The sequence below is a fragment of the Mesoplodon densirostris genome, chromosome 2 (genome assembly GCF_025265405.1).
Source record: "Mesoplodon densirostris isolate mMesDen1 chromosome 2, mMesDen1 primary haplotype, whole genome shotgun sequence".
Classification (NCBI taxonomy): domain Eukaryota; kingdom Metazoa; phylum Chordata; class Mammalia; order Artiodactyla; family Ziphiidae; genus Mesoplodon; species Mesoplodon densirostris.
Genome location: NC_082662.1, coordinates 102,527,975 through 102,540,530, shown reverse-complemented (window position 1 = coordinate 102,540,530; position 12,556 = coordinate 102,527,975). Strand labels below are relative to the sequence as shown.

The window sequence follows — 12,556 nt, the reverse complement described above, 5'->3', positions numbered from 1 at the left end:
GGAATTGTTTTTTCTTCTGTCTCTGAATGGTGTTTAATCCTGTAGTTGAGGGTTTAGCAAATTTTAATGTGCCTATAAAATGCACATTTTGATTTTATAGGTCTGGATTGGGGCTTTAGAGTCTGCATTTCTAACAAGCTCCCAGATGACATTGATGTGCTGGTCCAAGAATCAGCAAGGCTATAAGTGTTAGATTCTATACATGAATTGCAAATAGAAGCAACAAACAACACTAAAATATATGTAAAGTTAAATGGGGAGTTGTTTTAAGTATCACCATCTGAGACTGTTTTCACCTTATAGTATCTTAAGTAATTGAAGGTTGTATATGAAGATGAAGGGTATGTGGTAGGGGAGGGAGGGAATTGATTTTACAAATATGTCTAGCATAATAGGATTTTGTTCTCTTTATCTGGCAGATGTGCGTATTTTAAGTTCTGCTTTTTTTAAAAAAAAATTTCTCCATATGTATAATATTGAAATCTTTTACTGAGAATCATACTCTTTTAACTTCATGTAGTAGTAGAGGTTCTTACAACTGTTACTGTTACTGCTATAAAATGGTAATGTCTACTGTTCCAGAGAAAATCAGCAAATGTTATTTCTTCATTGTGTTTTGTGGTAAGACTTAAAACGGGCTTATTAGGTGTTTCCCATCTTTGAGTAACATAATTAACATGTTATAATGTACTGCTACTACTAATTAAGAGAGTAGAACTAGTAGATGCTTTGTAGCTTGGTATATAGCTTTGAAACTCTTAAGGAACTACACATCAGTGTGTTACATAAAAGGATAAATAATTATTTTAGGTAGCTGACTTTATAAAGCAGCATAAAAATGGTAGGTTCTGGGTTTTTATTTCTCATTTTAAGTACAGCTTATAATAAACTCATTTTGACTCACACTGCTATATTCTTGAAGTGGGAATGTCTTTCTGTTCATAGGTCACAAGGTTAGGACGATTGCTGGCTAGCTTTTTCCTTTCTGTTTTTTAAACAATCAGCCCGAAAAGCCTTCTTCCTGAAACATGAGTTCTGTGCAATAATTACTAACCCCCCACCCCCCGCACCTGCCACTCCTCCTCCAGGGTTTTTCCATATTGTGTATTTCTAGCCTGGTGTTCTTCTAAGTTTTTCTTTTTTAAAAAGAAGTTTTGTTTGTTTGTTTTCTAGAGCAGTTTTTGGTTCACTGCAAAATTGAGAGGAAGGTATGGAGATTTCCCATATACTCCCTGCTCCCACATATGCATAGCTCCTCCCACTATCAACATACCCCCAGCCAGAGTGGTACATACTTTACAGTTGCTGAGCCTACACCAACACATCGTAATCACCCAAAGTTCATAGTTTACATTACAATTCACTCTTGGTATTGTACAATCTATGGGTTTGGACTAACGTATAGTGATAATGTGTCCATCATTATGCTAACATAAAGAGTATTTTCACTGCCCTAAAAATCCTCTGTGCTCTGCCTAATTCTTCCCCTTCTCCCAACCCTTGGCAACCACGGATGTTTTTAGTGTCTCCATTGTTTCAACTCTAAAAGAATGTCATATAGTTGGAATCATATAATATGTAGCCTTTGCAGATTGGTTTCTTCCACTTAGTAATATACATTTAAGGTTCCTCCATGTCTTTTCATGGCTTGATAGCTCATTTCTTTTTAGGGCTGAATAATATCTCATTGTCTGGATGTACCACAGTTTATCCATTCACTTACTAAAGGACATGTTGGTTGATTCCAAGTTTTTTCAATTGTGAGCAAAGTGGCTATCTTAACTGATTTATGGCTATCCTTATTAAAAGGTGTATTATTGGGAGCACAGCTGAGCTTATTTAACACTCAGCAGTTGTTACAGGATAACTTTGTAAAGTTGAGTTTCTAATCTAAAGGACTACGTATGTATGGACACAGAACAATATATATATTCAATTTTTAAACTTTTATAGATATTATAAATGAATTTAAAAATTTAACGCATGCAAAGCTAACGACTATTTTCTTATAGTCATTATCCCCCTATGTACAAATTGTCCTCCCCTACCCACTGTACCTTCTGATTTTACTCAAGACTGAGTTTTCCCTGTTTGGCATTATGTCTCTTGCTTCCACAGCAGCCTTACTTTTTTTGTTTTTTGCTGTCTACTTACCTCCCTCCAGTCCTCATTACACTTACTTCTTCCTCCACTGTGCCCCCAACACATTCTTTGGGAAGTGGTAGAACTCAATTTGTTTTTGCTTTCAGTGCCATTTCCAGGCCAGAGTTTCTCAAATATGCCAGATCCTAAGAATAATCTGGGGTTGCTAGTTCCAAACACATATTCAGAATCTCAGGTTCCATTCCTGGAAATTTTGAGTCATTAAGTCTGGAGTGAAGCCTGAGGTGAATACCTCAAGTGATTCAATTCCTATGATCAGGCAAGTTTAAGAAACACTGTTTTAAGCTGTATGCCATCTACCAATACTCACATTCCCTTCATTTGACCAGTAGATACAATCCTCTTAGAATTTCATAGAATCATAAGCCAAGGGCTTTTGGAGATAATCTTGTCTAACTTCTACCTAGTGCAAGTGTTTTTGAAAATCAGTTTTGGATTGATATTTATTCAGGAGCTTGTCTCTTCATAACATTTCATAAGGCCTCCAGTGGGCCCTCAACATTGTGTAGGAAACTTCTTTTCTTTGGTCAACTTGCTTGCCTTTTCTTCATGATGATTGTTCAGACTTTTTATCTGTATACATCTTTTCTGCATTCGCTCCTGTTACAGTAGAGAAGCTATTTCACCTCCTCAGAAGTTAATCCTTCTGCCTCTGTTCTGGATTCTATCCCTCACCCTGTTTAGGATTTTTAAAAAATTGTCACAAAGTATACATAGCATGAAATTTACTCTTTAACTATTTCAAAGTATTCACTGGCATTAAGTACTTTTGCAGTGTTGTGCAACCATCATGACTATCCATTTCTAGGACTTTTCCATCATCCCAAACAGAAACTCTATACCCATTTGCTTAGGACCTTAACTCACCCTCATCCAATCTTTACCCCTTCCATTCCCATACAAAGAAAATTGCACATGATTTTAAGTCAATTCCTGCTTTATATGTTTCCTTTATTTTTATTAAAAGAATGTTTTTTTTCTCCCCAGAAGTTAGTCTTTATCCTGAATATGAGGTTTATCATTTCTGTATATCTTCTAATAGTTTGCTATGCATGTATGAATGTATAAACTATATATAACAATTTTGTTATAATAAAACTTTAATAAAAGTTTAATATAATAAAATAATAATAATATAATAATAATATAAATAATATAATATAATTATATATAATATAATTATATATAATAATATAATAAAATAATAATAATATAATAAAACTTTATAATAGTATACTGCATGTATCATTCTACAGATTGCTTTGGTTCAACATTGCTTTGAGAATTATGTTGATACATGTAATTCTAGTTAGTTCATTCATTTTAACCACTATATTTTTTTTGTTGTTTGACTATATCACTTTATTCTCCTGTATTTGGACAGTTAACATGTTTACAGTTTTGTAATATTACTGCGTTGAAGTAAGAATATTTTTAGAGGTCTATCCTGAGATGTATTGATATATCTTGTATATATCCCACGTATCCTATACATGTATATCCTGGGATTTCTGTTTGCCTTTTTCTCCTCTTCTGGGATTCCATGACTATTCTGTTGCCTCATTTCAGTGACTCAAATGAGACCCCACATGTCTGAAAAGACTTTCTTCTACCATTACATTTGATTGGTCGTTCAGATAGGTGTGGAATTCTAGGTTGGAGGTCATTTTTCTGCAGATTTATAAAGGTGTTACTCCACTGTCTTTATTTAAGCTTCTAGTGTTGCTACGGAGAAATCCAGTGTCAAGTTGTCCTGTTTTTTTTCTCTTTGGAAGTTTCAAAATCTCTTTCCTATAAAATTTCAAAACACTGAGAATAATGTGTCTTTAGATGGGTCTTTTTTTTGTTGTTTTTTGATTTTTAATTTATGAAATATTTCAGACATGTAAAGAGGGGTAAAGAATAATAACAAGCACCTGTGTTCTTACCACCTGGCCCAAGGCATGAAGCATCACCAGTGTAGTTGAAAGCTACCTGCAACCTCTGTGATTTTTTCAGATCTCATTGGAATGAGTCTTTTTTTTAATTCACTCTGTTGAACGTTTAGGTTTTTTCAACGTGGGAATGCATATCCTTCCGTTTGGGTAAATTTTCTATTATTTCTTTGTTAGTTTCCTTACCTCAGTTTTCCTGTCTTCTTCTTCTAAAACTTTTCAGTTGGGTGTTAGGCCTCCTGGCTAAACCTTTAATTTTCTTATCGTTCCTTTTATTTTTCTTTGTCTTTTTATTCTACTTTCTGGGGAGATTTTACTATCTTCTTCTCCTGTTGATTTATTTCAGCTGTAATACTTTGAATTTAAGAGCTTGTTCTTATTTTTTGTTTTTTTCATTAAAAAAATAACTTTCCTGTTTTTATTTCATGGGTGCAATGTCTTCTTTGATCTGTCTGATGATATTAATTATACTTGTTTTGAAATTTTCTTTTATGCTCTAAGGTGTCTCTGTTTCATCAAGTTCATTTTTGCTTGTCTTAATCTTCTGTTTATGTTAGTTATTTTCTTCAAACATCTGGTGATCTGTTTATATTTAAATATGAGTCAGTACAAAACTGATGAGAAACTCTGTAGGACTTATAGGACTTATCATTTGATGACTGGGTAGGGAATCTGGCCATATCATTGTAGAAAAGCTCCCAATATCAGCATTTAGAGGTCTTTTCTTTGGGGCTTTTAATTTTTACAGCTGAGAATCTACCACATTTTTGCCAGAGGAACAGAGTAGCTTATATCCTTGTCTGCTAGAATTCTTGGAGCTGAACTATGAAAGTAGGTAGGTGATTTCATCGTTAAAATATATGGAATTTTAATTCCCTCTTTTCAGTATACTGGGTCTCTTCCATACTTGTGCCTGGTATTTCTGTTTCTATAGTCTTCTGGTTAACTTCCTCCACAAAATAGGGAGGATAAGAAGGAGTATAGGAGGGGGAGGTGGAAGGTAAGTAAGTGGAGGGGTCTGACTGACTCTTAAACAGATTTCAAACCCATCTCCTTTGTTTTAGTTCTATGCCTGGTTCCCCACCTTCTGTGATACTTAGCCTTTCCATGATTTTGTAGCACAAACTTGCTTTTTGGGTATCTTCTATACAGGTACTCAGTGTTCAAAGTTCTCCGTCTGCTAATTCCCCTGTACGTTTTTTTAACCTTCAAAAAATGTTTTGATAGTTTGTATCTATCATTTTTGCTTCTGTTCTATTTGAGCTTCTGGAATTTATAGCCTTTCTATTTTACTCTCACTTCAGTGGGGTTTTGATAAGGAATATAAATAAATCATATGTTCCATCTGCCTTGTTTAACTAGCAGTCTTCTTCACCTTTACCAAACTCTTTGCATTAGCATTAAAACATCACACAAGAGAAGACATAAATGGAAAGATATAGCACATTCTTGGACTAAGAAGAACCAACATCAAAATGACGATTTCCCCTAAATTATAAATTGAACATAATCCCAATAAAAATACCAATAGTTGGGCCTCCCTGGTGGCGCAGTGGTTGGGAGTCCGCCTGCCGATGCAGGGGACGCGGGTTCGTGCCCCGATCCCGGAGGATCCCACGTGCCGCGGAGCGGCTGGGCCCGCGAGCCATGGCCGCGGGGCCTGTGTGTCCGGAGCCTGTGCTCCGCAACGGGAGAGGCCACAGCGGTGAGAGGCCCGCGTACAGCAAAAAAAAAAAAAAAAAAAAAAAAAAAAAAAATACCAATAGTTGTTTTGTTCTGGGACAGTCACCTGACTTGGAAGTTTATATGAAAAAATAAACAGACAAGAACAGCCAGGAAAACTTTGAAAAAGAAAAGTAATGATGGAGGAGTGCCCTATCAGATACCAATACATTCTAAAGATTTAATTATTAAATAAGTGTATACTAATTTATGAACATTGTTCAGTGAAGCAGGAAAGTCCAGAAATAGACCCAAATACATATAGGCATGTGATATATAAAAATGATAGCATCTCAGATCATTGGTGGCAAGAGAAGGTAGTGTTGGGACATCAGGATATCTAGAATTTATCTTAGTATTCATATCACTGTATACCACAGTAAATTCCAAATGGGATCAAAGATTTAAATGTAGAAAATGGAGACATAAATATAAGAAAACATGAAAGAATTCTTTTACAACTTTTAAGTGGCAAAGGTCTTTCTAACTATGACCAAAACAAAAACAAAAATCACTGTAAACAAGGTCAAAAGACAAATTCATGTCACCAACAGAGAATTAACCTTCCTAAACTGTAAAGAGCTCTAGAAATAGATAAGAGAAATACTAGCAACACAGTATAAAAATAAGCAAGCATTGTAAATGGACATTTCACAGAAAAAGAAACACAAATGGCCCTTTAATCCTCTTAGCTGAAAAGATATACAACTTCATTCCTAAGAAAATGAAATTAAAACTACTAAGATGCCAGTTTTTACTTATTTGTAAAACTCCAAAAATTTTATAACATCCCGTTAATGGGGTTATGGGGCAATACGTACTTTCTTATATTGCTGGTGAAAGCTTATACAACCTATGGAGGGTTGCTCAGTCTTTCCATCTTAATTCTCCCTTGATCCTATTTCCCCCTCTAACTACAAACTCTTCTTACTTTCATAGCCAAACTTCTTGAAAGAATTGTCTACACTTGCTGTCTCCATTTTCTCATATCTCCACATCAGTTTGGTTTCTGCCCTTATAATTTCTCTGAAACATCTCTTGCTAAGGTCACCAGTGAGCATTTTATATCTTCATCTTACTAGAAGTCTCAGCAGCATTTTGACCAAATTCCTCCTGAAGTATTTTCTTACTTTGACTTTCATGATACTGTGCTCTCTTGGTTTTCTTCGAACCTCTCTGACCACTTAACAACTCCTTTACATTGTTTTTTGTCAACTTTTCTTTCCCCCTTTTTTTTTTTTTTATAATTTGGAGCTTTCTAAGACCCCTGTTCTTTGGACTCCATATTTTCTCTAGTCAGGTCTCTTTTAAGACTAAAGTTCCAATTACTGACAATGACTAGGATTTGTATCCTCAGTACCCATCTCTTCTGATTTCAGCAAATTACCACAAACATAGTACCTTAAAACAACAAAAATTTAGTCTCTTACAGTTCTGAAGGCTCTGAAGGAGAATCTTTTTGTTTGTTTGTTTTGTTTTGTGGGGTTTTTGTTTGTTTGTTTTGGGCCCCCCCCACTTCTAGTGGCCATCTGTATTTCCTGGCTTGTGGTCCCTTCTTCGATCTTCAAAGTGCATCAATACAATCTCAGCTTCTATCACCAAGTCACCTCTCTGTGGTGAAATCTCCCTCTGCTTCCATATGACAACTGTGATTACATTTGGGCTCACCTGGATAACCCAGGATATCTTGCCATCTCCAAATTCTTAATTTATTCACAGCTGAAAAGTCCTTTTGCCATATAAGATAACAGTCACAGGTTCTAGAGATTAAGACCTGGATATCTTTGGGAGCCGTTATTTCGCCTACTACATACTTCAAGCTCATTATGTCCCAAACTGAAGATATCACCTCCCCACCCAAGCTTGGTCCTCTCCTCCAGTAGGAAGAGTGCTTTCTCTATGTGGTTGCAAAGGGCAGAACCTGCAACACATCCTTGACACTCCTTTCTCTTCTCTGTCATATCTAACTTTCTCCAAGTCCTTACAGTTTTATCTTATGGTTATTTTTCAAATCTTTAAAAAATCACCTCCACTGATATTAGGTTAGTTGGTTGTTTCTTATTTGGAATATTACAGAAACCTCCTAACTAGTCATTTCTCTTTCAGTGTCCCATTGAGAAAACAAAAACAAAACCAAACCCTAAGCCCCCCACCCCCCTAAAAAAACAAAGGCAAATCTATTAACTTTCCTTTTACTACTTTAGATCCTTCAGTGATTCCTCCAATTCTTAATGTGGTCTTCAAGGCTTTCCATAATCCAGCCACAGCTTGTTTCTTCAGTCTCATCTTCATTTTTCTCTTTTGTTTTCTGTGTTTAGCATCATTAGCTTTTTTCTAGACCCTGGAAAGGGTGATGCTTAAGGGATTTTATTTCCGTTAAACTTGTTCTACAGATTTTAATTCAGTGTTACTTTGAGGAACAGTTTATCCCCTAGATCAGCATCCCATGTTCTCTTTTATAGTGTCCTACAAGTGCCTGAAGACTTGTCACAGTTTATAATTAAATATTTGTTTAGTATATGCCTCTCTCTACTAGACTGTAAATTTCCAGGGGCCAAGGATGGGTCTGGTTTGCTGTATCTGTGTTTAGGACAGTGTCTGCATATAACATACAGTAAACTTTTATGAAATGAATGATACTAGCTTTCCTGTAATTCTTGTTCTTTATTTAAGGCTATATAAGTCTACTCTTCTGTGATAAGCTTCCAAGTATTTGAAGATTATTGTGTCCCCACTTTAATCATTTCAAGTCAAATACTTTTGAAATATTTTTAATTTCATCACTCTTCCTCCAATCTGTATGGTTTCCAAGTCACTAATCATCTTGATTGTTCTCTTTCGGGTGTGCTCTTGTAATAGACTTTTTTTTTTTTTAGCCCGGAGCAGGAGATAATGCTCCAGATGTCATCTGTGCAATATGGAGTATTGCCTCCCTTAGTACAAAGTATACAAGATATAGGCTAAACCACCGTAACAAAGAGATCGCACATACAGTAGCTAGGACAAAATAAGTTTCTTTCTCAAGTAACAAGCCCAGAGGTAAGCAGCTCTGTTCCATGATGTCATCTAGGATTCTCCTTTCCTTCTATCTATAAGTTTTGCCATTTCCTTTGGTGTTGTCGTGTGCATGGTTGAACTTGGCCCTCAGAAGAGAGAAAGAGGAAATGGAGAACAAGCCACTTAATTACATATGCTCTAGAAATTGCGTATGTGACTTGTGCTAACATTTCATTGGCCAGAATTTAGTCACAGACCACACTTAGCTGCCAAGCAGCTATATGCCCAAGAAGTTCTGTTACTTAAAAAAAAAAGGGGGGGTGGGTAGAGTAGATACTGGGGATAATTAGTCATTTGCTTGTTTGGCATTAGTGTCACACAGTTGGTACATGTTGCATTTCTGTCCATAAATGTTGTCCATCTTCTAACTTGTGCGGTTAGTTTTTTAAATACATCATAAACATTAACATTTGTTAAATTATTTTATACAAGTGATAGATACTGTTAATCAGCTTTACTACTATTACCTTTTTTTGGGCCACAATTGAACGGCTGATTATTTCTAGACTCAGCAAACATAAATTCAGCAGTTTCTCCTCTTCAGGTTTACTTTCTCTTTCCAAATAGGAAAGGATGCTTTATGTTTATTCATGTCACATATTAATTATCTAGGTGTTTGCATTTTTACGTTGTCTTCGAGTTCAGTGCTATTGAATTTAGTGGTACTTAAATTAGGTAATCTCGGAGTACTGTATAAAAATGTTAATTCAGTCTCACTTTGTGTGCAGAATTTAAAGTAATGTGAATTCCTTCAAATTAATAATGCATTAAGAGTTGTATAGTCTCAAAGCTAGTAGGCCACGTAAGTTGGTGAAAACTACCACATGGCAGTGTACTTCTTCAAGATTGGTCTCTTAAGTTATGTGAGATTTAAATTGTGACACATCTTTAGGACATTTACCACATAGCTTGAAAGCCTTTGTTGGAAGGAATTTCTGATAATTGGGAATAGTTGGGGGAGGTATTTGGAGGAGACTGGTATTTCTTTAATTAGCCCTGAAAGCATACTATTCCTAGAACTTGTACTAAAGTTAAATTCTGCTTTAGTTGTTTTAGGGTGCTTGGCTTAGAAAGGTTAGAATAATGCTTACTTAGAAAAGCTTCCTTATCTCTATATCCCATAATCATCCTCTTTCCCAGACTGCCTCCCCTGGCTTTTAACAGCATGATGATCATACAAACGAATGGAAGGTAATTCATACAAATATATGCAAGGTAATTCTGGCCTGGGCGGTTGCTGTTTAAGGATCACCTAAGGAGATTTTTGGGGAAAGATTTGTAAGGAATTAAGAAATCTCTGCTATTTGATAACAAGATCTCAGACCTTTTTTTGGTGTGTGTGTGTGTGTGTGGGATGACGTTAAATTGTCTATGGAAAAAAAAAACAACAGTGGGATGATTCTGAAAATGCTGCTAAAAAACTAGCACTAAAGAACTGTGTAAGAAATACTAGATGGTCATTTATGCTTTCTATTGAGGCAAAAGAGGTGGTATTTGAAACAGTAAGAAGTGATTCTTAAAAATTTTTTTTTGACTGTTCAATAGAAACGCACCATTTAAAAGTATAATTATATGTTAGGCTTTTCAACCTAATCTGCATCTTACCTGAGGTAGAAAATGTTAGGTTACTGATCCAAGGTGGAAATCCTGGTTAGAATCCAGCGTTTTTAGTCTCGTCATCTGTACGCACAGGATCTGTCTCTACATTTGAGAAACATTCATTCCGAATTGGAGGTAGGAATATTAAGAACATACATGAAAATGACTAGAAGAATAATATCAGCTTGTATTTGAATGAATTGGTAGATTCTGTTTGAAAGTTAGGATTCTCTGGGCTGCAAATTTGTATAGAATATGCCCTAAGTTTACTAGAGTTGGTACAGAGAAAATGTCTATGCTTTCAGGTAACATTAGATTATGAAGGGAGATCAGGAAGGCTTTCAGAAGAAAAATCTTGAACTGATCTTTGAAAGTTAAGATTTAGGTTGACAGAAAAGAGGACGTTTCAAGAAGGGCAGATTCAAGAGAAAATTCACTACAGATAGATACAAGTATGGCATAAGTTGGTTAGAGAAAAATATCAGCCTGCCTAGGATGGAGGATCTTACATGAAGTACTGAGAGATTGGATTTAATAACAGTCAACCTGATATCTGGCCTGATATGAAGGCTTTCAAGCTAGGGAGTACAAAATGAATATGGAAGATTAATTTGACAATCGTCTTTTTTTTTTTCCCCTGCCCTGTCAGTTTAACTGTTTATTTACTGATTTTTTTTCCTAATAAAGATCACTTGAAAGTGTTTACAAAGTTCAAAAATCATCATTCTCAGAGAAGTTTATCTTAATGTTTTCAGTATTTCCTTGAGACGTTGGACCATGGACTAACTTTCGCCTTGAAATTTCTGTTTATGGTTCATATATCAATGTATTTGTCAGTGTGCTAGGGTGCCTTTCTGTAACTGTTGACTTTATCCAAGGTACTGACTGTTGAATTCTTAGTGTGTAGAAGAAATAGCAACATTGGAAACAATACCCTATCCTGATTCTTTTGTTATAGTGTACTTCAGTCCTTTCTCCCCCCTCTTTCATTTTATCTCAGGTCAACAGGACATACTGCTGTGGCACCTACCGGGCAGGTCCTATGCGGCAGATAAGTCTTGTTGGAGCAGTAGATGAAGAAGTTGGTGATTATTTCCCAGAGTTCCTTGATATGTTAGAAGAATCACCATTTCTGAAAGTGAGTGTTTTTCAGGTTATTAAAGTTCTGATCGTTACTTAAATGGACACTTTCCATTAAAAAGTTTTAAGCTAATCTTATCTATTAAAATTTTTTTATCCAATGTTTTGAGTAGAAATGTTTAGAAAATTTTTGGTGTAAAATACTTAACTTCAATTATTATTTTTTACATATAAATTACTGTCTAATACATTTTTTTATTCATACACACACACACAAAATAACCTCCTTAGAGCTTTCTTTTGGGTGTGAGGGGTTAACTTGTAAATAGTCTAAAAATTTTTTTTAACGTGACTTATTCTTCTGATTTCCAGATGACTTTGCCCTGGGGTACACTTTCTAGCCTTCGACTCCAGTGTAGGTCCCAGAGTGATGATGGGCCTATCATGTGGGTAAGGCCAGGAGAGCAGATGATCCCTACAGCAGATATGCCAAAGTCACCCTTCAAAAGACGACGGTAAACATTTATTTTTCTCAAATAAGCAGAAGCACTTTTTTTTAGTTGGTTGCTTATAGAGATGATTGAAACTTGAGCACAGTTTCAAAACCATTTTTCTAAATTATTTGAAGAGCTATCTTAAATAAATCTTCCAGCCGTCATTTCCTTAGTCTAGTGAACTCATTAAACAGTTACTAGAGTGAGGCATCCTTCCAAAAAACAAATTTAATTTTCACTTCTTTTCTTAAAACCTGGGTCCTAACTTCCTGTAAGATAAAGGTCTAAACTCCTTTGTGTGGTTTACAAGAATCTTTTCTAATCTGGCCCTGACAGTATCTCTTCTAGGTGTATATGCTTTTAGTTTGCTCCAGTCACACTGAATTCAATTTCCAAACCATGGTCTTTCACAACTCTGTGCTTTTGCACTGCTCTTTTTACTTGGAATGGCATCCCCTCCTCCATCTCCTCTCTATCTGGCAAATTCTTAACGAATTTTCAAAACTT

General features: G+C 35.6%; 1 protein-coding gene across 1 annotated transcript in view; it reads left to right on the top strand.

The window, feature by feature from the left end:
* The window catches only part of RSBN1 (round spermatid basic protein 1), a 42,669-nt gene that overhangs the window by 17,640 nt on the left and 12,473 nt on the right, over window positions 1-12,556 (top strand). Inside the window, 2 exon segments of the mRNA XM_060090294.1 lie at window positions 11,476-11,613; window positions 11,928-12,070. Of these exon segments, the coding sequence (XP_059946277.1) occupies window positions 11,476-11,613; window positions 11,928-12,070 (281 nt within the window).